We start from the raw sequence: 27,304 nt of genomic DNA, 5'->3' as shown, positions 1-27,304 counted from the left end.
GAGGAACTGAAAAGAATAGCTGACGCAAAGGCTGTGCTTATTTGCTATCTGATAGGGGCTACTGCAATCAAAGCACTCAGTTATTTAGCTTATACCAATTCGGTATATTGGTCTTTTTTACACGTATACATCTTTATAACAACGCCAGAAACCAGAATGCTAGACGAAAGTTATCGATGATGTTATGTATGGAACACATTAACTCAAAAAACAAACTTAACGATTGGCCTCTAGGTTCATTTGTCCCTAAACAAATTATTACAGCAAACGATATAAATAAACATATCTTGTATTCTGCACCTAGCTGTGTTATTTTCGCATAAATTTAGCTATTCTGTTACGGACACGCATTATTTTTTAAGCTTCTGTTGCTATTCCATCAACCGCAAATGTTACAGTAATACAAATTCAGTTTTCAACATAATAGTCACCTTTTCTTATATTTGTACCTATATATTTATTTATTTTAATAATAGTTTAAATATGGACTGAAATCAAATTTAAAATATATATAATTATGTAAGCTGTAACTAAAAAAACTAAATACAATACGCATTGCAAAGACACAGTTAATCAATAAACTTTATTACACATGAAAATAATACTTTTTGAATAAAGATTAATTATCAAGAACAATAATTGTTGACACTAATCACATTGTAAATCTGGTTTATTTAAAGAGGAATTATGCGAGTTACTTTCTTTCTTTTCGCTGAAGCTTCTCAAAAATTTGGAAGTTGAAAGATTGACGATTCAAAAATGTTTTATTGTAAAGTTTACTTGAATAAATACGTTTGATTTGATTTTTATTTATATATTATGTAGTGAACAGTTATTACGTATTTTGAGGTATCATAATTTTCTTTTTTTTTTACTTGAACTTGATAGAATTTGAATAGTTTTTCATTTAAATATATAGCCTCTTTTGAAAACAAAAAACGGACACTTATTGAATGTTCTGTTCAAATAAGGTAAATCATAATAAGTCCGGCTAAGTATAATATCAATGAACGATATTAAAACAATGGCCCTTAAAATCATCAGATTTGTAAACGCAAGCGAAGCTGCTTCCATTAATTAGGCAGAACAGAAGTTTCGCTATAATTCACGGGAGTTGGGGAAAACTTGCCGCCCATGCCGCTCATCGTAGCGGTGTAAATTTAAGCCGATAAAATAAAATATTATCGTCCTAGGTACACGACATCCACCCTAATTACATAAAATCACGTAATAAATTACTCTGAAATATTCGCCTCCTCGCTCTAATTTAGAAGTGAAAAGCTGCCAAACAAAGGGCGACAAGGACGCTCGGCACAAAGTTAAACGGTTTTAATTCTTTTGCAAAGCAATTTCCTGCGTTAACGGCTAATTTTATGCGCAATAAATCTTTTTCGATATTTGAAACAAACGACAATCATATTTTAATTTTATTCAACAGTGTACCAAAAAATTACAACATATGACATAAGAGGTTCTATAGTATTATTCTATAACAAATGAACAATAGCCGCTGACCCATGTTTCATAATTGAAAGCAAATAACATATTTAAATACATAGTAATGGAATTGAAAAGCTTTGCCGGCTGTCACGCAGTTCAACAGTACAACGAAGGAAAGTCCACAACTGTCAAAACGACACTATTCAGTAACTTTATACACGACATAACTAAAGTGACGTTTTTGAATTTTCATCGAAAATAATATCCAGTCGCCCCCATTGGGGAGGCAAATGACCACTGTGCACGTTATTTCTTAATTTAAAACATTCCAGTCGTGGTATAATTACTAAGATAATAATGTGTTAATAAACGAAACCCTAAATCAAAAAGCCGATTTAATTTAACTTCATGCAAGTTTAGCTTCCCTTCGTTAGTTAGGACGACATCGAGTGTTGAGTTAGTTCCTTATAGTTTAGTTGATTAAACTACCGAAATTTTGGGACGATATATTGGAATAAATTAAACAAAGATATCATCAAAGATAATCCACACGTTATTGTTTAACCAAATAAATTCTAAATGATAAGTGATGGATTTGCCGACATACCATTCAACCATACAAAAAAAGTATTTATTTAGTACGTACGTGTATTAAATTAAGGACCGATTTTCAATTATCGCGGTTGGCCCGCACTATCTAATGAAGCGCCAAATGTGAGTGAAATAAGCAAGATTAGTTATGACGGCCCTAATGCATACTGAAATGTACGCTGACCGAGTACATCGAAATATCGAATGCATTAAATCCCTGTAAATGCGGTTTAAACTAATGTCATATTGTAACACAATAGAAACAATAGCTCGCTAATCCCAATACAGCGTGAGGTGACCGGGCACGATAATTTCATAATATTAATTTTCCCAACAGTGATGTGTTTGCTGCCGATAGTTAGCAAGTAAATTGGATTTTGTGCCGATATACGTCATATTTCAGCCAAAGTAATTAATTATGTTCGAGTATGTTTTACGACATTTTAATTTTAAATTTAATAACGAATGTTTGATGTAAATTATAAACGACAAATACTACAAAGAAAATAAAAAAAAAAATTGAGTTTGACTTTTAAATCACAGGCTCTGTGATTTACATCGACGTAATGTTCGATGTTCAGCGGAATTAGATCGTAACAAAGCACTGCACAGAATAATTAATGTATAGCCGATGTTTGAACGTGCTGATTCACATGAACTACAGCGGTGCCCATAGGGTGTGATTTGTATGTAATCCAGGATTTATTTTTGTTAGAAATATTGTGTTTTGTATAAAATATTTTTTACTAATCAAAATATTTTTTTTTAATTTTACAAAAAATATTGAAAACAATTTTGTATATTTAATGCTAGCGAAAATATTAAGGTCGAATAAGATGAGATTGCGATGATATAAAAAGTAAGTACCCATATATATTTCAAGTTACCTTGTAAGCGGCATTGTGACATAATACGTATAGAAGAATATGGTCAGGACGGAGAGCAGCATAATGCCGGCCACACATTTCCTCACATTGACGTGGCTAGCCAACCATATACAGCAGCGTGGCGTCGCCGTCTTATGCGTATGCGCATAGTCGCCGCATTCGAGTAGCGGCGTACGCGCTCCCCGACTTTCGCCTGCCATATCTAGCATTTACACACCACTATATTTACACAACACAGTAACACTTAGGCCTCTACGAATGTTCACTGTACAATCTCTATCTGGGTACTCTAATGGCCGCGTTTGTCCTTGGTGGTGATTTTTGTCGCCACTTGCCGTGTTTCCACATTTCATAGTGACGCAGAGGGGTGCAAATGCGTTGCTGCGCTGGAAGGCTGTATGTACGGACGCCGGCCATCTCGTGACGACAAACGGGTCAGTTGCCTATTTAAAATGGCCGCCGACGCATTTTGGCGGGTTGTGCTCATCACGGCTACGGCGTGCGCTCTCGTTGACAGAGCTCACGGCATCCGTATGCAAACCCTGACGGCCTTCCTTGCCGATCTCATCGGATTTATCTGTAACAAATAAATTTTAATTATTAATCAAATATTTTAATTCATTTTAGTACAGGCTCGTGTGGATACCACCCGCTCACAAGTTATTCTATCAATTGTAGTAAAGTATATTACTATGAATTGTTTTGCTTTGTTCCATTTTAAATGGTGAGTGAGAAAGTGTAATGACAGGCACAATTGACCTGAGATGTTAAATCTCATGATTGGCACCGCATTTTTTTATTTTTTTTATTAAATTGTATTACAACCAGCTACAGAATTGTATGTATCTATTATGAAACTATAAGAATTAGGTATTTAGGCATTGAGGAAGTAAGTGACTGTGGGAAGTTTATAGGCGATGTAACCATGTGTAAAACCATTTTTGCTCGATTAATTCAGGAAATCAAGTTAAAAAATATATAGTCAGATAATTCCGTTTTTTAAATTTGTTAGAGTTGTAGGGATGTATTATAATAGCTAAAAATCATTTTGGGTATATATACAGGGTTATTGGTAATTCGACGTATTCCCGTTAGGAGGTGATATGGGTGACTATTTGCGATTATTTTAACCCCCATATGCATAATGCAAAAGTAAACCATTTTTGAGTTATCGCGTTTTTTAGATTTTTTCAAAATAAGTCAAAAATGCAACTTCAAAAATTTATTTAAAAAAAAGTATCAATTAAAATCTACTTTTTTCTTCTGATTTATAAAAACGATCAAACACTGGATATTTTTCAATATTTAAACAATAATTATCGGTCTAAATTTAAAATGCGAGACGGAAAACGATATTATTTCAATATATTTTTTATTTTTTTCCATCAAATATGCCTGAAAAACAAAAAAAAAAAGATTATGAAACTTGTTCTGCAGATTATTTTAAAAACATAATCGTTTACTTAGCTTTCCAAAAATGTATAAAAACTAGGAATTTATTTCAAAGCAACCGAAATAAAATGATCAGAAAGGACGCTGGTGGAAATTCGTATTCGAACATGACCGAATTCGTACTAAAGGTCGCTCTTTAAAATTCCTACAAATATGATTTAAAATAATAACCAATGTAAAAAAACTTACTTATTTACTTAACTTACTTACTTAATACAAATTTAAAATAAAATTTAGATACATAAAAAGTTCAGTAGCTAAGTTACAATTAAGATATTTTGTATTATCATTTTAATCCTGTACACGTTATTTACAAAGAGGATGCTGAAAGAAGAGTTGCTTTCTGTAGATTCTTGCTTAATGAGAATTTAGAGGATGCATCTTTTTTGAAAAAAATCCTCTGGACCGACGAATTCAAATTTGATCAAGATGGTATTATTAATAACAATGATGATATTTCTTACTAACAATTGATTATTCAAAAACGCATGATTTATGAAAAATGTATATTAAAACTAATCTTTTTGGGATCAACAGACTCGACGCATCGAGAACTCGAGGCGGTCGTCAGTTCCAATAAATCCGACCTTCGCATCACTTGAGCGAAGGCTTACATTGAAACACGTCTTTGCACTGAAACAAAGTTGTTCAACCGTGAAATTGAACGTGTGGGCCTCAGAATTCTGCATAATATCTATTAAAATGTTAAATTATTCATGATTGATTCGATTGCAGCGTAATTTGTTTTATATCTCTCGGATTTCGTATCTCTACGACACATTAACATAATTGATTACAATTTATGTCAGGCCTTACATATGCAATTTTAATCAACAAATACTAGGGAATCCGCAAATGAATACTATACATTCCATACTTAAGATTTATATAATCATGATATAATATAGTACTTGCATTTTTTTTTAAATAAGTGATATTATGTCAAATTTGGACTTAGTTAACATACAGATACAAAGACTGTAGAGAAATATACTGTGTAATTACAAAATGTTTACTTACAATGTGTATGTTAATGTCATATCAGAATAAGTGAAACATAAAATTCAAAACTTTTACTTTCTATGAATGGACAGTATCCCGTATTTGATTCGGTTAATAAAAGAGTAGTTTTAAGAGCTCGTTTCGAGTCGGTGGTTGAAGTAAAACGTGTTCGGAATCCATCATCATATGACCTTTTGAATATTAACTAGTAGATGACCCGCTTGTATTCGGAGCGTGCTCACAAAAGGTTAATTCAAATAACTTACTTCAAATTCAGATAAAAACTATTTAAATATTGAATCGTCGTTGGTTTGAATATATAAATATTTAAGAATAGACAAATTGGATATAAAATATCATTTATAGCTATATAAAGTAGATAACAAATCATAAATTCATTTTCTTAGATTAACTGCATAGAGTTAGCACGAGAGCAATTAAAGTTCTTAATTAAACTGAAAAAAGACGAGCCTTCTGCTGGTGTCGGTTATAAAGCTGGCGTAGCGATAAGAATTCGAAAAAAGACCGTCGAGGAAGTAGATGAAAATTCTATAGCACAAAAGATAGGTACGTTGTGGCTGTCAAAGGCATCGGTTGATATCAAATAGAAAATAACAAATGACTATAATTACAAGTAGTTGTTACTTGAAATTATAGAAATTAATTAATAATAAATGTTTAACAAATCATTATTTTATAAATATGAATTATGTACAAGGAATATCTTAATCTACATAAGCAATTTTATTATAACCGAAACTGTGGGATCCTAAATACATCATATATAACTAGAACGTAATTATATATCAAAAGACAATACTCTCGCATGCGAGCCGTCCCAACTTATTATAACTTTGCTCGTTCGCCACACCTCGTCTTCGTCGAAAGGTTCGGAAATCCGCATAATACGGCAACCGTTAACACGGAACTTCCATAATGTGGGGATCGCACATCTCGTAAAATATTACACTATTATGAATCAGAATAGGACTTATTTGATAACACAGGTCTATCCGTCGAGTGTTATTAAATAACTTCTTCACCTTTTACATTTTGTCGTGGTATTACACGGACTTTGGTACAGAGATCACGTTCCACGAGTAGGATGTTTCGAACGTAATTCAGCTCAAGCAGGTATGCTATATATATTTTATTAGTATATCTCATCTCTTCAGATTCCATTTCAAGTGCATTAATGATCAATATGACAGTAGGTACTAAGTTTAAAACTCTTTTTAATTCTAGTCACGAAAAATAATTACGAAACAATAGATAGAGTTGTCATTTTTCAAGCGAATGCAGACTTTGAAGTACGGAAGAAGAAATTAATAAAACAAAGGTCTTCATTGAGGCCACAATCCGCCAGGGTTTTGGTCGAGAGAGATTAATTGTTTCTTAGTGCCATCTGTCAACTCGCGGGACAGACTAAGGACATACATATTGTTTACCCATACAAATAACGTTACATTTCCACCTTTGAATACAGAAGTACACGTTAGCATTAATAAATAATTAAAACGAGGAAGACATATTGCGTATTTTTCTTGTATTCGCAGAACGTGCCGAGGATCCAAGCTCAGGTTGGAAACGGAGCAACTTAGTTCATAATTTATTTCCAGAATCATTTATCTCGTTTTTTCTAATATCTAAACATACGTTTTTGCGAGATTCAAAATAAAAAGTAACTATTCGAAAACTGCATATTAACGGAAAATTAAATCATTAAATGAATATTATCTGAGAATAAATGGGTTTGTACGGGTGCAGTTTATTAATAAGGAAACTAATATGATACAAATAAAGATTATACCCAATACAACTCAGGAATAATGTATCTTACGAGTGATTTTTTTTTAAATGGCCTCATAGTTTCATGCATAAAAAGAAACAAATTTAACCTCTTTATAATATTAGTATAGATTGCTCAAACCAGATAAGTGATCATTGTTGAACACTTTCCGTGAATTATAATTTAATTATGTAATCCTTATATTATTTTTAAATCGAATAGGATGAACACAAAGGAAACCTTCAATAGGAATAGGTCACAAATTGAATCAATCAAAGTGAATCGACGCAGGGATTTCAAATTAAACTTCTACGGGTAACAATAGTCCGATTCATAGAACTTGCATCAAACAGGTATCTCCAATTAGTGGAACATTTGCGCCGTTAAACTCGTTGCTAAGGTTTCGCGTCAAATAATTAACGATTCCATTTGTCACTATTGACTTTAACCCTAATAACATTTTATTTACATAATTAAACTTTAATACACTTTCACAATTCAACAAATGTAGTAAAATATAAATAAATGCGTTTTATATTAAAAAACATCGGTCATGCACGATTTGAAAATGTCACCGTTTGCATCAAATATTCTTTCTAAGGTCGTCTTTGTAGGGAAATATTTTTTGGAAGCACTGACTTACCGAGAGAATTTCTGTTTCAAAGCAAGAATTTCTTTGTATTTATATAAGCAAAATGCTCGGTTACCTTAAATTATGTTAGCAGCGTTGAATTTACACGATTACTGTAAATTTATGCAAGACGTTATCCAAGGACAACGGCGTTGCATAACGCCCTTAGTGTCCGACCGCCGTCGCCGTCTCCTTTATGAAACCCCTCGGTATGATATATGAGCTTATACTGTCAAGTTATTGCTACCTAGAACGACTTCGCTTTTGCATTACATTAAAGTATCAGTTTCAATATCAGTATCAATCAATTATTGAAGCACATTCATATAAACATATTTTGTTTGCTAAACAAAATACTGCATTTGTTTTTATGGTCTACATACGTATAATCTTTGGGCAAATAATAAGGATTTTCAACATAGAAGTCGTTGCCATTCTCATCACGAAACCGAATTTCATCAACGCTTCAAATTTAATTACGTATCGAGTTACTTATTCTTGTTAATGACGAAGTCTCGAGTGGTCATGATATAATCCAACCGAGCATTAGATTCGACCAACCTTGCAAATCGCCCGCATATTTTGGTCCAAGATTAATTGTTCTTGAATATCATCTATCACGGTGAGCTCTCTCGTGACGGTTCCAGTTGTGCGTGCGACGTTTTATCCAAACCACAATGCGCGAAAGGAACGCTTATCCAAATATATAGAAATTAAAGCTCGTAAACGTCAAAAATATTTTGCTTCGAAAATTTTACTTATTTATTTTAAAACGTTACGTTACGTTACGTTTTTAAAAGAAAATCAAATTCTCAGGAAGCAAAGAAAGAAGTGATGATTGTTGTCAGTCTATGTACGTATAGAATCTACTTTTAAAACCGGCCTCACATTTAATTCAATACAGTAACATGACGATTCAAAAGTGTTTTTATTAGCCTACTTGATTAAATAATGTTTATATTTGATTTTGATTTGATATGTACATATGTTACCGACTTATCAAATTACAACAAGAGAGTTGTCATTATCTCTGTCTTTGAGTCTGTGTGATAGCTTTATGAGGTCATATTAATTTTAAGAATGTTATATCCATGTACTTAATATACGTGAGCAATGAAAATAAAATAAAAAATCAAATTAATTTAGTATTTGTTTTGAGCTTTTTTAAAGTCATGTTTTAGTTTTTTTAACGTGGGAAAGACTGAAAAATAGCTTATACAATTCCTTTCAAGATTTTTGCATCACTAATAACTAAATACGAATTTCTTATTCTAAGAATAATAAAATAAAATATAAACATTAATTTATGTACAAAAAATAGTACATGTTTAATATAGGCTAAAAAAAACTCATCAATTATCGTCACCAATAATTCATCACTTAAAACATTCAAGATACTAATGTCGTTAAACGGAATTACGACGATTACTAACTCCCCAAAAGATAAATCCTTAGTTAAAAACATCCCCGGCGAGTTTATTGCGCAGCGGACAGGAACAAATGGAGTCAATCTTTTTTTGCTCGAAATGGAAAAACCGAAACTGTTAAATTTTCAACGTGTAAAGTTCAATATCAATCAAGTCGACCTTTTTTCAATAAACCTACCACAAAGTTCCCTAAAGCAATTTTTCGAGTAATTTGACTCTTAGATACGAAGCGTTCATTGGCTTTCAATACCGTCAGCATTGTTTCCGTCTATCTACAACAATTTATCGATGAAAAAATTTCGTTAAAATAAATCTCTATTTCAAATTCATTTACTGCTAACTATATTGAATTTGTAGTAAGGGCAAACAACATTTGAATAATCTCAACGATGTCGCGAATAAAACTAGTTTGCAATAATTGTTTTGAAACAGTATTGCAGCTGTCGTACTTGCCATTAGCGGCGGAGATTGTACGCCGGCAAAAGGAGAGTTGATTAAAGAGCTCCAGCTTATAGTGCGCGTTGCTACAATGAATATTCAGTATTTCAGTGCATAAGCATAATGCGGCCACAATCTTAGTGCCGCTGTCGCAACCGCAATGCTGCCCATTTCTCATCTTAAATGCCAAGAGCACGTCGCTTGACTTCCTTACGGATTTTTTGTCGATTTCTGTTGAATAGATCGGGTAGTACACAATCATTCAAGCTTAGTGATTTCAATTTTAAACCATATATTATATAAAACACATCACATAATTCCTGGTTAGCGATGACAACGTTTATAAAATATTCAGTTTATGAAGTATATTTTTAATGTCACCTGATAATTAACACTTCCACTGTTTTTTGTAGTTTTAATAGAGAAATACGACAGGGCTTTAGAAAAATTAATGACTGATAAATGAATGCAGCCAACATTAATATCACAACTTTCGTAAAAACATTTGTTGGTTAGCGTTATGAAAAGAAGTTCTCTTTCAAATTATAAACCGCAATAGTTTAATCTGTGCGTTAGTCATTCGGAACATTTTGTATCATGCCTATATTTATATAAATTTTACATAAGAAATATTATAATCGTTATTATATGTACAATCGTAAAAAAATACCAGTAATATCGCATCATATAGTTTAATCGTTTACCTAACCTAACCCAGTACACGGGTCTTCTTCAAGAGTAACATCGGTGCACTCTGTTCAGGGAGAAACCATTAGACATCTTAACCTCGTAGAGTGTTGCGCATTCATCATACACTGAGCGAAAAGCAAACGGCATGGAGTAAAAGCGTTCTATTATATGTATGAGCCGCCATTTTCGAGTGTTATGTCAAGAAAAAGCGTTAAAAGTATTCCTTGTACTTCAAGAGAGTCTTCTGATAACAAAATAAACGTAACGGGTATTCGATACGAAATTGGGTTATTTTTAAATTCTCTAAAATGTTTATATTAATACAAAAATAATAAATGTTAAAGGAATCGGTCCATGTCAATTTTATTATATATAGTTCGTGTTGATATACAAGCGTATAGGAGAAACATACAGCGTGTGTCAACGGTATTTTATTACGTTTAAAGCCATTTGTTATATAGGTATCCGTTATTATGATGTTATAATTAAATACTAGCCTGGCTGGCTTCACCTCCTATAACCGGGTGGTTTAGATCTAACTCCATCAGGCTGTTGTTCGGCTGACATGGAAGTTTCCTCACAATGTTTTTCTTCATTACCGATCACAGGATCCTATAAACACTTTAGCACGTGAAAACTCAGCGATGCTTTACCGGATTTCAAAATGCAATTTCCTTATAATTTGCAAGTCTATTATTATTTTTTATGTTTCTTGAACTCTTCTATATAAAGCGTTGTGTTCCGTAACTTCCTAATTTTTTTTAATTCATCTTATGGATACTCTAAAATTAATCGTTTACATGTGCTGAGAGTTTAACGGCATTGACGTAAACTTAACATATTATGTACACACATATTGAATTATTGTTAATAGTTCTAACATATACAATGATGCGTTATTATAAACGCAATACACAAACGTTTGAGCTACTTACTATTCCTATTCATTTTGGTTAAGAATACATTGTAAATATTTTTTTCTACTGTTCTTTTAATCTCTATACAATGACAATTTATTGTGTACGTTGAGTTAATAATTATTAAAATTAATTATTTTACAACCAAACGCACTTTATCTCGTGGATAGCTAACCTTTAACCTTTGGCTTTTGATCTAAATTGTTATCAAAAAAGCATCTAGGCCATTGATTGGAATAACGAAACATTTTTAACTATATTAACTTTTGACATAAAAATTTTAAAACACGTAACAATGCTGATTTCGTAACACGTTTTCAACTTTTTCAATCTTTCTTCACAGACAGTTACCTTTTTATGTTTATAGATAGACTTAGAAGAAGCTATTCTATGGCTCGAGAATTTATTTTGTCTCGCCCCTACGAAGATTTATGTTCTTCGTAGGCAGAAAACTGCTCGGATCTTTTTGCCGCGTAGAACTAGTAATGTTGAAAGTAGGCGTAGAAAAATTGGATACTCGCTTTAAAATTCCCTTTGGGAATAAAAATGGATGAGATGAGATATCCTAAAACTGTTTTTATGTGAGAACAATAAAGACTCGAAACACATTTTTGCTGTTATAGATAGATAGATAGATAAGTGATAGCGAAATACAATTAAAAATAGTTTGTGTGATCATTAACTAAAGCAATATATCTTTTAATTTTAATAATATCTATATAACTCCCTTTGGAAACTGATATGAAATATTTACTTAACTTCACACTATTTTTCGTGATATAATGAATACAAAATTATTATCATATTTGATATTAAACATTATTCGTTGCGACGTTTGGAAGCAACAGTAAAAATAATTTAGTGTATTTTAATGTCCCTAAGAAATCACAAATATGAAATACTCAAGTAAAACGTGTAATAAATGTTAATATTATATACCACGTGTAGCAGATGAAAAGTTTTTGTATTTATGTTCGGATAGTCCACACTTATAATACTCGCAAATGTTACTCATAGAAAAGGAACTTCACGACCGATTTAAGTATTTAATGCTGCAAAAATTGAATGGTAATAATAAATGCGAAAACAAATCATCTTACCCTATATATGTGGAGCGTACCGTAACAGTCAGCATTTATTCACGAAGTTGGAGCGATTTAGTCACAAAAATTGTATTACGCTATATCAATTAAATTATCTCTTATGATATTATTTAAAAAAATTAAATATTAAAGAGGAAGCAACACTTATTGTCACACATTTCGTACGCATGTGCCGGATGAGTTCGCGGAGCGCGACACGTCAAACCTTCCGGGCGTCTCGGGGCATACTGAAAACAGCGACGCCTCGCATCGGATCGGCGGCAAGACGATACAGAAGCTAAGTTCGTAGGCATAAGCTTTCAGGCGCTACGGAACTCTACGTATGGCGAAAAATTATTTCCCACGGAAAAATTAGGCGCGTTCCGACCGCGACAGTCCATTCATTCACGAACAACGCTCGGCGTTTCGATACAGCGCACGATCTCGATTAATGCTAAGCACGCCAATAAATATTGATGCTGACTCCTTTGTCTTGCTGGGGATTCGTTCCATTTTATTAATGTTCAGGAACACTCACATTTTCTTGATAAATCGTATGTATCGTCCCATTTTTTAAACCATCCAATAAGCTCAGGATAAACGACGTTAAGGGTCTTCTTGAGAGATATTGAGAAGTTTCACATAATTCTTCTTATTATAATAGTATTGACGAATTATTTACGTATTTAATAAGAAATTTTGCGAAAATAATACTCGAGTTACAAATATTATTTTTTTTTTTTATAACATTAATATTGTATATATAATACTTAGAAAATAATGTAAATTTTAAACTAAAAGTTAATTTATTGTATACATTATTATTTATGTATGTAGTAATTAATAATTGAAAAAAAAAATGTTTTACATGTGAGGTCAAGATTGCTATCTGTAGGCTCATAGATTTATAAAACATTTCGCATCAATATTCGAATCGTCGCTAGACATGAAGTAATATAAATTCAATGCATAAGGTACATTTCAATTTAAATAAAAAAAAAAATGCAATGTTAGACACTCGCTAATCGACAAAAATATCTTTAAAACATAGGCAATTGAACTATTAATTTATAACAATGAAATAGCAAGTGTAAGCATTTCGTGAAAATTCTCATTTTTTGTCTATCGTATGAACAGTGAATCGCGTATGAGAATGAGGGTGAAATCACGCAATCGCTCAACCAGGTACAAGCATCGAGCACGCAACATTCATTACTATCCATTTCTATCGCATTGAAGTAAACAAACTGAAAGTAAATTGTTGTGATTTATTTGCTGATAAAACATTTGATATTTTAAAACAAAGAGTTCTTATTTTAAATATTGTTACCCACCGTTAAGCCTCAAGGTTAACTTTATATAGAGGAGCCTGGGATAAATACGGACGTGTAGTAATTGCAAATTCAACATTTTAGGGCATTACGGTCCCCTGTCCATTTACGGTTTTGCGAAAACGCATCCGGCAAAGTATATATTTATATCCCAAGTAGTAAGAGTTTTTATATCCAAAAACATTGAGTAACAGTGTATAGAGAGGTTAAGGTCACGATAAGTAATTTTAAAAAATGTTGCTCATATTTCAAACGAAAATATATGCCGTGCCTCGGATTAGCAAGGGAAAAGTGATACAATTCAAGTTACCGTTAGTTTTCAAATATATATTCGTAATATGTTTAAAATAAAAACATAACCCATTATGCAACCATATTGCAATACCACGTATCGCGAAGAACTTCGTATATTACACCGATAACAGTGACGACGCGGCGAGGAAACTGATGAAGAGGGCACAAACAAGGACTACCAATGAGATTCTGGACTAACACTTTATGATTGCGGCCCATAATAGAGATCGCATCGTGGACAAGCTGGGAATCCAGAATAATAAAAACATCGAATTCCGGTGCTTAGTTCAAAAGAACCCAACGAACAAACAGACATCAGGCGGAGAAGGCGTCATCGTTTCATACAATTTATAGATAACAATTAATAATTGTTTTAGACTAATTATTATTTAAGATAGATTAAGTTTAATTATAGTTTATAAAATAATTATTTAAAAGTGCCAAGGTTTGGTTGAAATTCGACCGTAATTAATTAATTATAAAATTATAAGATACAGTATGTTAGTTTCGAAAGATAGAAGAACTGAAACTCAGCTGGATTATGTCCTACATGTCACCTTGTCATCACAAAAAACAAAAAATCGCTAAAATATATTATTGATTACGTAATTTAGTTTGAAATAACGTGAGTGGTCAAAGGTAGTATGTATATTTTAGCTGTCTGCATTCCTTCTCCCTATGAAACTTAACTATACACAAATCTCACGTCTAATATATAGATTACTAGTTATGGCCCAAGGCTCGGTTCAGCAGTTTGGACATAGTTACTTATATAGCAGAAATTTACTTCGATCTAAAAAAATATTATGTAATATGAAAAAAAGTATACTCGTCTATCTACATATCTTAGAAAGATTTTCGTGGTTTTTATAAAATTGTGTACGTTGCTTTTTTATTGTTTAAAAATGACGATTGATCCAATTGACCACACAGGTACTGAACATGCAACATAAATAAATTAAGATCGTAGATAATTCTAGATTCACGGATTTCAGTAAAAATACATTGAAGCCGTGGACGTTTCGCTTTATTCTCTGAGTTTGCGATTTGTTTTGTATAACTACATTAAATATAAAAATAATGCTGAAATCGTTTTAAAAGCTTATACAAGCACGAGCTTTCAACAACTTCCATCAAGTCTTAAGAACATATTGTCATACATCAGTACGCTTCATCTTCGGCACTTCGTGTCTAGTTTCTTAAATAACAACAGCCTTTTAGTCACTTTTCGCAGAGGTGAAGCTACTTCATTTATGAAAAGCTTTCAGGTTCGGGAGAGCTAGAGGGGCTCTATTCAAATCACTCCCGACAAGCCTTAACATAAATCAAGTATTGAATAAGCTATTTTTCACACCACATGCATTGTTTCGTTAAGAACGGCATACATACACAACGATGGTACCTTATTTGATTATTGTGGATTCAATATAAAAAATAAATAGAGTTTAATTATATGATTATGATATGACCTAGTGGAACACTGACTTTTCATTTCATGTTTTGTCACTTTTGTACGACGTATTGATAGCCAATAATAAAATACGAATCTAAAAATATTTATTAAACTTATATAATTGGATGACGGTCGAAATATATCTGCATCGCTAAGAAACAAAATTTTCATAACGAAAGTTATGCAAGTACATTTATGAACTATTGATTTGTAAATATAGGTCAATAAATAATTAATATAGGCTTCGGCAAACTTATTCCGATAGCAGTATTATCTAGCTAAGAATTCCTTCATCGCCCACGTTGAAGATTAAGTCCCTTGAAACAAAAACAACATTGAGCATGCTCCCGGTAGCCGGATTGCGAACATTTCTGTGTAAATAGATAAGGCAAGTGTCCGGCGGTCGTAAGCCGACCGAGAACGTAAGCGTAACGGTAAGCGGCTCATACGATTTGCTGCAACTAAAATATACATATTCATAGACCTCATTAGGTTATTACTCTAATTTAAAACATTATAATTTCAAACAAAAACAATTACTATATATAATTTAATCAGATTATACATCAAAATGACATCAATGGTCTTTCTTTTTATAATAGAATCTTCCTTAAAAAACCCAAACAAAATAAACATAATAACCAAACACGCATATATACAAACAAACGCCAAAAACAAGCAACCTACTAGTATTTGCAGTCGGTTAACAAAACAAATGTCTATATCGTCTCAAACACAAAGTTATATATTAATAAAATTATTTTCGTTGATTATGAATACGATGTAGGTCATGTGTTCTATAAAACTGATAAATAAAATTTAACGCTCACAAATCGTTACACATTTCAAGGCTATCTCAAGGGTGATATTAAATAGAACCGCATGTTACGCCACCAGCTGAAGACTCGTGCGAATATAAATCACAAACTTTCGAGATGAAAAACTTTATTTAACTGAAACTGAAACATTCGAAAGCGGTCAGGTAACGATCACCAATTAGATATTTGCATTTTAATTTTTTTTTAATTAAAAACAGACACGCATATAAAATGGAAATGTATTTATAATTTTATTCTACTAATGTATTTTTTTGACGTTTTTTTGTAATAATTTAAAAGAAACATAGAAAAAAAACCAGGTAAGTGGTTACTTGCGCCAAAAGACATTGGGACTAATCGTTAGTCTATTATAAATCATTTATTATGCCACTGTCAATGTATCACCAGTTACGGGATCCGTGATGTTATTTATCTTGGATATATACATACGTAACTCTTTGAAATTCATCCTACACACCGGAACACTCCGTGTGTATATAACTAATATTGATGATATTTGACGACGGACTATCTGATAAGTGTAGGTGTCCACCCGAAACGGGGTGGTACAAATTGTATATAATTATTTATTATTGTTATCGGCTTTGGTCGGAATTCACCAAGAGTTCGACTTGAAATTTAAGCACTTCCTATTAGTATACAGTTGGCAGAATATATCAAATGATATAAATTTAATTGCGATTATTTTCAAAGTGTAAAAAAACGGCAACATTTTCGAAAAAAGGTACGGGTAATGTATGAATAAAAGACACATTACATACAAATTCTGCATTTGCCTTAAATATTCCATACGACATTAATTCCCAGATTTCGATTCTTCTTAGCCACACTAACGAATGATGTAATAATAATACAAGATGTGTTTTGTGAAATGTTTACATGACGTCACATATTTGTATTTAATTTAATTTTATACTAGTAGAGTACAACGATACAAACTTTTTTCATAAAAATAAAACAAGGCATTCGGTTGCGAAGAAGCAAAAACAGGGGAACAGTTACTTATTAACTTTTATAACTGTTGTAATATTCCCTTGCAGCTTGTTTGCATTAAAATTTCTGAACGTAGCTTTTAGCTTGAGTCAATTTTGAAATTATTGTTGTTCAGGATCATCTGTAAGCAGTACATTATGGTGCAGTTTTCAACTTACGATTGATGTTGTCCGAGAATTCGCTCTTCTAATTTCCGCTCGGACGGATATTCGAATTGGTCGTAGATTTATTTGTTTCAATTTATATTTTGTCGAAAGACGTAAATTATTCTGATCTAGTGGACGGGTCGCTCAGTATGCTTACGGAAACAATTGCGTTATTTCGATTCTAGTCAATTCACACCATATAAAAGAATTTATATTATAACTGTTCTCTGAATACGAATATATAGATTACAAGATACGAATATGAATTAACAACCATTACATATGTTTTTTTTTTTTTTTAAGGGAATCTCCCTGCTACACTGTTTCATACCATGACCGTTGACCGTTATGAACGTGACAGTTACGGAACAAGCATGACACGGACTATTGCCACAAAACCTTCGACAGTATATCAGTTCTTAAAAGTTTTAGTGCCCGTCGCATCCACGTGACATATCCCAACTGAGATAACGGGAACCATAGGTCACCTGTAATATCAAGTGTTCTGAAATTAAAATTATTATAATAAAATTTATTTTGTTTTATAGCCGTATTAGTATACCTGGATATTTTAAAATAAACATGTGTGGGTAAAATCTTTTAACTGAATTTTAAGTCGATTCAACTCAACCGAATTTAAATTGTTTCAAAAAGGTTTTTTTTTTAATATCAATGTTTTTTTGTTTCCATTTCTCTATAAAGTTTTAATGCACACAAATTAGTTCTACGCTTCACAAAATAAAATTTATAAAAAAAAATATAACAGTGACCTAAAACTGAATTCAACCATAAACAGTTTAAAAAGCTTTGTTTTCAATCTGCGGTCCATAGAGCGTGCAATAATGTGAACGGCATGTGTATCAACTGCAAAACTTTATATTCATACCAAAAGGATTAATTGAAACTATGAAATTCACTTATTATTAAAATTATGAGTTAAAATGTATCCCAGGTCATTATATAGTCTTGGGTTCGGACACTTTTTTTAAAGAATATTAATGCATGTTTTTAGGGCATTACGCCTCCGATTAAGCGCAACACTTATGGGGCCGTTGGTACTAGCTAAAGTAGTCATAAGGTAAGAATCTTACGAGTGACCTACACATCGCTAGGCGGTCTATATGCACATTGTTGAGCTACTGAGTGTTTGTAAATTTAAAAATTTATTAAATAAAGCGCCTTCTAACGATTAATTGATTATCAGATCGAACATTGATCTTGAATCACGATTAAGGATTGACGGAAAATATACTATTAATAAATACACCAGTACACAGAATATTTATTTATTATTTGTTTTATTTTATAAATATTATAGTTCTGAAGTTAAATATCCAATTCACAAAAATCAGCTATTTCATTCCATGCGCGACTCCCCTTTTTTATTTTTTAATAATCCTTTTGCGCGGGAAAACATCTTGTATTATATTGTTAAGCCATACGAATGACGTTCTTAAATCGATTATACTTTTATGAAATCAGATACAATAACAAAATATGAGTTTATTAAATATTATTATAATATAAATGTAACTACATAAATAAGTATTTCTAACACTATAGTATCCGTTAATATGAATCTTTTTAATACCCAGCTGTTAGCAAGCGAGGTTATAAATTAAATCAAATGTATAGAAAAGCTTAACTCATTATCTAAATATGAAACATTTTTTATGTAAAACACAATAGGTGACAAATATTAAGACGATCACGATCATTTACGAATAACATAACGGCTTTTTATAAATTCTTAAACTAGGTGTAACGCGCCCGCTTCGCTGCGCATTAAATAAAGTCATCATCATCATAATCATAATCAGCCTGTATTAGTCCACTGCTGGACATAGGCCTCCCTCAAGGCGCGCCACTAAGCCCGATCTTCGGTCCTTCTCATCCACTTGCTACCAACCACCTTCCGTACAACATCGCTCCACCGTGCCACAGGGCGTCCTACACTACACTTGCCGATTCGCGGTCTACATTCTAGAACCTTCTTCCCCAAACGGCTATCGGTTCTTCGACAGATAGCCTTTAGTCATCTACAGACATACGACTCATTTCGATACGTTCCGTAGCTTTCACTTGATTAACGCAGAAGAAACATATACATAATAAAAATAATTTTTCTCTTTTAAAAAAACATGAGCGAGCTCTACTCTTGACCGGTTTAACGTTGCCTTAGTTAACTGAGCCAGCGATTATAGTGTTTGAGTATAAGATCATTAATCAAAATAATAATTCTAAGCGTTAATCAAAGTATACCACAAGCTTAGTATACCGATTTTTTTTTAAATTACAATTATAGTTGTGGCATCTTTTAGTGAAATACTCGGAAAAACTAGATAAATATTACAGTGATATGATTTTTTTTTTAAAGAAAATTGTATAATTTCATGTATGTATTACAATCGAAACTTGCAGGATGTCGGTTGAACATGGAAATTTAATCTTCGATCTTTAATTCGCGAATGGTAATTATAAGGCGTTTCTATCAGTCCACTCATTGCTCGATCAATTTGACATCAACCAAATTAAGGTCAAAATTCTACATTATTTTATCCGTAAACGTGTTTACTCGAATTGAATTGTCGTTTCATTGTTTACTAGTAACTCACCAAAGCAACTAATTAAGTGCAATTTTTATTTCGTATGAGTTTATGTTTCATGTTAATTGTAATATGAACGGTAGGAATTGACCACCTTCCTAACAAACCTACAAAAAATACATATAAAACTTACATAAAACTCCTAACGATCTTTCTTTTGATTTAAATATATCGTAAATATTGTGTGTTCACAGTATAAAATTACCGCTTTTATCGAAACGTTATCTATATTAATAATATAAAGCTGACTGTTCGTTAAGCCTGTCCAAGAAACATCACATTGTTAATTACTTTACGTTACACACGACGTGACAGCAAGAAAATTGAATTTTAACTTTTGAAACAGCTCCGTATTGACGTCGCGTGTGTGGAAAACGCGTAATAAACAATTAGGATTTAATGAAAAATTTAAATATGAATGCGAAACGATTTTCTTGCATTAATTTTATATAGTAATTAAACCAGATCGTGTTTTGGTCACCTGTTCTAATTGCTCGTCACTGACCCTAATGTGATTACTCGAATTACCTATACTAAAAGTAACTATGTCTGTCTGTCAGTCTGCTGCTCTTTCTCGGCCAAATCCACTAAACCGAATTTGATGAAGTTTGGTATCAAGTAAACTCGATTTTTTAACCTAACCTAACCTAACACCTGATGACCAACCCTTAAAATGCGAACGAAGTCGTATTTAAGGTCGTAACTGTCTCTAAGGCGGTTGAAAAACGATTATCAAATCGAATGTTAGTCGAAGATTTAATGGCATCACTATGAGACATTCTGCGACTATTCAAGGAATAGTAGGACGAAGTTAAAAGGCAGAATAAATTCGACAGTCGACAAGACAATGCGAAGGATGTAGACAAAAGTTTTTTCATAAATGCGCATGGATCGCAGAACCGAGAGAGTGAACAGCTGACGACTGGCTCGAGGCAGGGCCGCTGTACTTTAAGACTTGCTGGCAGATGTATTAAAATGGGAAAATGGGGGATATTTTGTCAGATTTTATCACTTAGCTCGAGGCGACATGAATAGAAAAGAGTTAAATGTTCCTACAGATGTCCGCTATCTTCTTTTGTAACATTTTGAATTAAATGAGTTGAAACTGCCTCGAGAATCTGGAAGTTTTATATTGTGTTACCATTGTAATATTTTGCCTTTAATGTTTTTCAATTTAAAATTATTTCCTTCGAAAAGTGTACTCGCTCACTCTACGATAAAATGTTATATAGGCGTTAGCTTGACAATAATACGGTGGAAGATATCTCATACTTTTGTACTTTTTAAAATTTTCTAATTAAAAAATAATACCTACAAAATATAACTAGGTTAACGATATTAATAGTCTAAATATTCTACTTTATTATGTGACTTAATTATTTGCTGATAATTATGGCCATTAGCTTCATACGTATGTGGTTTTTCGTTAATGGCTTTGAAAGATGAAATTAGTACAGTATCTATAATTTTTAATATGATTCTTACGTAAATTTTATGACAAGTATAATAAATACGAACACACACATATACAAGTGACAATCAAAAGGATATAAATCGTTTATTTGCAGAATACAATTGATTTTTATCATAAATATATTAAGGAGTTTTATGCTGACAACGTAACTCCGAATAAAGCTGGATATTATTGAGAAGGAGAGATGTAACATGAGACTTATTTGACTAAGCCCACCTCCTGATATCCTCAATACAGTCAAGCAAAAATAGAGAACATAAAGTAGCATTTTAGTATGTGCTATTCGTTATTGCGAGTATTCGACAAGTTTAGCTGCGCCGGCAGATACGGAGCGAACAGGAGTATCTATAATTGGATTCGTTATTGTTACTACAAACGGATTGTCGTGTCTAAACTAAATCAAACTTTATTTCCGGCGGGAGTCACCGGCGAGCCAGCGCTGTTATGGACGATATTGGGAACAAACTATAACCCACTTTTGCTCATTATCATAGCTATCCCCACAATGAGGAAGCCGTCGACGGTTAGTTTTTATGACTCGAGCTTGGAATAAAAATGGGATATATATAATTTTTTTATTAATATTACGGTGTCGAAAGTAATAAGTAGCTTCTATTTTATAATTTAAATTATTAAAAAAAAAAAAACAAAACACGGAAAACTATTTGTTTCATGCTAATATTGTAAACATAAACAGATTGACTGTATAATAATGTAAAATACTACAAAATAACGTAAACAAAAACTATTGCGTTAATAAACATTACAGTCAACCATGCACGTCGACGCAACGACGCGGACGAGAGAGCGCACATCGCCAAGTGAAATCGAAAATAAATAGAAACATGGACGTCTCTATCAATTTCACTTTTAATAAACTGTTTACTAAAAATATCCTTATTAATTAATTCAAAGATACGGTAAAATATTTCAATAGGTCAATAATCTGAATAAACGTATAATTTATATTATGTACATATATGAAACCACCTAAAAACAAGGTTTCAGTTAATCCACGTGTTACAATGAATTAAAAAACCAGTACCAGTATTATGTAAGTGCAAAATTTCAGTTAATTTGGTCGAGCGAAACTGATTTAAAATTCACTTCCAAAATTTGACGCGCACATGAAACAAGTGAAGGTGAATAAAAGCTCGTAATAAACGGAACAATTAACAGTTCGCTGATTTGAACAAGAACTGTAAAACATATTTATGACTGGGAGCATTAGACAAATCTTGAACAGGCGTCGCCACTTAAAATAAGCTGGCACGATTTCAAGTGCCGTCAACCTGAATGCGAACTATTCAGTTCATCAAAACCAGATGTTTCCTAGTCCTATGTTAAGACTTTCGTGAACAAGTAATGCCAAATATAGTAATTACGTAATTAATGATACGAAAATCTCGCAACACCGTCCGCGGTAAACGTTTCTTCTTAAAATTAGTCATTAATATGTCCGTGCTCTTATCCAGGTCCCAGGCAACCACAGCCTCGGCCGTGGAGGATGTCAAATTTCATTACGATCGCTTCAGTGACTTTGGCGTGATGAGAGCGTCGCGTTACAGATAGAGAGTTTTACTTTCGCGTTTATGTTATTAGTTTGTGCTTATTAGTTATTAGTTTAAGTTTATTTATTCGTAAAGAGAAGTTTAGTTGACACATGTCACGTGTACATGTCGAATAAGTGGCAGAATTTCATCCGACAGCATATTATGCATCTCACGATGACTTTCATCGCGAGATGAATTTGAATCTGCGACCTTCGAATAACATCCACAATATACCATACACATACATTATATACAAATATCGATTGAAGCGTAATGTTAGCAAAGCTAAATATGTATAAAATATTATTGAAAATATACTTAAGGAAATATAGCGAATGTTTTAATGTAATATAATTTTAAAGAAAACTCACTCTCTTCAAAGCAAAGAATTCATCATGCAGTGCATGTATTAGCATATTTATGGAGGCAGACATAAGACACATTTTATGGTAATTGTTTTAACTATAAATAAAATCTAAATTGCAAATGAACAATGAACGTGATTTTCCATTAATGGAACTATTTTAGATCACGTCACATAAAACACAGCCGCAATGATTGTAAACAAGAATATATGTGTGTTTGGAATTTCTGATCTAACAGTTATATATAAATAATGTTAAATTTAAATGTTACATGATATCAGAATTATGTCTATATTGATTTAGAAAGGTGAACAGTTTGTTTGAAATTAATAATCAAATTTAATAATATTATTGGGAGAAATCCGCGTTAGATAACCTATTTGACATAGAATATGTAGTCATGCTACTGCTATATTACTACCCACGAGGCGGGAAATGTAACATATTTTCTTTCATATTTCTATATGAATAAAACAGTTGGTCTATAAGTTTAGTTATTTGCGAAAGATATAAAAATGGAACGTGTTTTCAGCTCTATTCAGACGTTATAAAAATCTCAACATTCAAACTGGGGGAGTTTCAGCGACATTATACGAATTAATGTTATAAACAAACATTGAGGATTGGCTTTAATCCAAGTAGGTTGGGGCGCCGGCGCTACTTCGCCGCGGCGCGCCAGCCATTTACTATGCAACTATACGAGCTCGGAGCTTGCATCTCTCAGTCGATCAATGACTAATCTTTAACCTAACAATAATTACCATAAACCTGCGTTTTATCATAATCTTAAACCATTTATTTACTTACTAACAATTTAATGTCTTACATTTCTACAAGACCGGCTTTTGACGCGTAGTCGGTGACATATGCTAACCAGATATTAATTTGTCAAACAACTAGTACTTACAAACTAAAAAAATGTAATATAAGTGTATCATACAATAAACTTTAATTTATGTAACAACTATTATATATTATACACAAATACCTTTTAAAGCAGCTCAAAACTGACCTACTACAAATGCGTAGGCACGCACAAAGGCCAAGTTTATTTACGGTTTCAATTAAATCGTAGCTTACTTCATAATTCGCACCGTAATAGAGGTCTTAAATTATCTGCATGAAATTTGACTCGCAAACCGCAGTCTCCCTAGTGGATCGACATAACTCGACCCAAGTTGAAAGCTTCAATTACGCGAAGTGAGTTGTTCACGCAGGTGACTCCTTAATTACGGGGTTGAAATTGAGCTGCCCATTCGGCTGTCACGTTTGCAAACGGATTATCATGTGATGTTTACGTAATCCGTAATCCGAATCGTCCATATAAGACCTCATAATCGTATTGTACGTTTGAAGTAGAAATAACACCCAGATATTGATTTAATTGAAAATTTTAATTATAAAATGATCAAGTAAATTATTCCGTATTGTTTTAATGTTAATTTAAATTATTATAAAGATTAATACAGTTTTACTTTTACTATTATAAAATTATTAACTTATCATAATTTTAGTCTGTAATAAAAAAAATCTAGTTAATTTCAACAAATAAATTTAGTTTATAAGATTATCTTATATTCTACCCGTCCCTTCTTCGCGCAGCATAAAATATTTATATCATAATACTATTGGTTTACGCGACGCTGTTAGTAAAGATCCCAGGCAGCATATTTTTATTTGTTTGTTTGTAATATTTTTTTCGACACCTTCAACAATCATCGTAATATTTCAACCACTTTCAACGACTTGACGATTCACTCGGTCCATTGGTGAAAACTGATCACGTTCAGACGGAGATACAGACGCGGCGTCGGGGGACTTTATTTCATAATGTTGGGATAAAACCTTTTCTATTGACTGTCTTTAAAAAAATGCTTTATCTTAATCATTTGTTTTTTTTTTTTAATATAACAAAAGTAATTCGTAGTTTTTCTTCGTCGTAGCATTATATAATATATTATCTTTAATCCTTCCTAAGAAATTGACTATATAAGTCATACATACTAAACGCGCTTTAAGCAAGCAAGCGAGCAGGCTAACGTGTGTTCCTTTGTGTTATTAGTGTAGATTTTACAGATAACATATAGATTTTATATCCAAGAATATTTATAATAAATGTTCATATGATGCCACAAATTGCGATAAACAGAAAGTGATATATTTCATATGAATATGTACGAAATGAAATACCTTTTTTGTTTAATTACTGTTTGCATTTGACACTTGTTTGAAATCCGCCATGACGTTCATTTAAAATTGACCGATTTCAGAGACGTTTTAATTAAGCCCGGAATTGACATATTGGACAGACTCGAAATAAACAAGGATTTTTGAATATTCTCTCTCCACCTTCGCTCTTTTTTAAACCAATACAGTCCAATATGAGAATAACCGATCGCAATTTAGCACTAAAAATAAAATTTTGGCTTTCGGAAATAGACATTTTTCTGCATGAAATAAAAGACCTATCGGAAAAGTCTACGACAGCATATACCTAGCCATCTTACATAGACGAAACACAGTTAAAAAAATTGGCCAAAAAAGTTTTTGCCAAATTATTTGCCAAAATATTACTAGATATAATAAACGTAAGATAGTTTAGCATTGAGCATATGACATATATACAAACCGATAGAGATCGCTTGGATCGATCTTGATTGTATTAAAATATCTCATTATATATTAAATAATTCAGGATACAACCTGAATATACATACATAACTGTGTCGTAAAGTTTGGGTCAATTAGATAACGCTAGTTCAGGGCTAACATCAAATTGTGATTACTGGTTAATTGAATAAAATTTTATTTTATATTAATTTGACCCTTACCTGCACCCACGTTTTGTTATTAAGATGAACATAAATAAAATAATTTAGGCATAAATTAAAAATATTTTGAAACAATTATAATGGGAAAGTTATTCTTAAACGCGTAATAATAAATTCTTATCATTTACGTAGCTAATTTCGTGGATTCCACGAAATGGATTACGAGTTTTGATTAATAAATATAAGGTACAACCGGGCAGTTTTGTAAGACAAACGATCGTCTGATCCCGCTGTCTCATGTGTGTGAGCTTACCGTTGCCCGAAGCAATGACAAATCTTACTCAGCCTGGGAATTCTGAGATGCTTTTAAGTAAATATTTTTATGAGATATTCTCAGTTACTTCCATTATTTGTTCCAGCTCTATTAGATAGGTTCCGTTTTATAAGACATTTTTTCTTTGCATTGTTATCTTAGAACATTTTCCAATATTTTTTAAGTACCGGTTGAATTGGTTCGTCATCTCGTCATTATGTAGAACGTTTTATAATCAAACTCATTAAATAAAATAGTTAATAGTATGTTTTACTAATATATATATTAGTACATATGTATTATATACACTCCTTATTGTACCTACACATTACATAAGTTAAGAATAATTAAAAAATATACATGCAGTATGATAAGCATATGTGATCAAGGCAGTGCAATTATTTACAATACATAATAATACGTTAACGCTACTCATGTAATACATGAAATAAAAAAACAAATATTATCCTTATGTAAATTGCTTTTCTTTCGTAAAAAACGTTAAAAAGGTAATTTTTCTGGAAACAAAAACTTATTTTAATTAAGGAAACTCTTGTATTATTCAAAGTTGTAGAGATAAGGAAAAAAAAAACAAGAGATAACTTTAAAGTATAATCGTTGGTTTTTCTTATTTAATCCTAACATTCGTAAGGATAAGATCCCGCACGTCGGGTAACCGGTTCGGCCTTTAGACGATGCACCCTGAATTACATTATAGTAAATCAGTTCATGATTGCGAGTTGTTGAATATTTAAAGATATTTGTCTTATTCAAATTCAGAACAAACCAAAAACAATTGCCTATTTTGTGCTATTTATCG

At 32.2% G+C, this 27,304-nt stretch overlaps 1 protein-coding gene across 2 annotated transcripts in view; it reads right to left on the bottom strand.

The window, feature by feature from the left end:
• The window catches only part of LOC113393495 (bifunctional heparan sulfate N-deacetylase/N-sulfotransferase), a 117,741-nt gene that overhangs the window by 56,909 nt on the left and 33,528 nt on the right, over nucleotides 1-27,304 (bottom strand). Inside the window, exons 1-2 of one of the 2 annotated variants that reach the window (XM_026630395.2) lie at nucleotides 12,365-12,628; nucleotides 2,919-3,495 (exon numbers count right to left, since the gene is read on the bottom strand). In XM_026630395.2, coding sequence (XP_026486180.1) covers nucleotides 2,919-3,127 — 209 coding nt within the window. In that variant the 5' untranslated portion in view covers nucleotides 3,128-3,495; nucleotides 12,365-12,628. Of the gene's footprint in view, nucleotides 1-2,918; nucleotides 3,496-12,364; nucleotides 12,629-27,304 lie in introns of those variants that run through there. The other variant, XM_026630397.2, reaches the window with a different exon arrangement.

Source organism: Vanessa tameamea, chromosome 6 (assembly GCF_037043105.1).
Source record: "Vanessa tameamea isolate UH-Manoa-2023 chromosome 6, ilVanTame1 primary haplotype, whole genome shotgun sequence".
Taxonomy (NCBI): domain Eukaryota; kingdom Metazoa; phylum Arthropoda; class Insecta; order Lepidoptera; family Nymphalidae; genus Vanessa; species Vanessa tameamea.
This window is presented reverse-complemented; position numbering and strand designations above follow the sequence as displayed.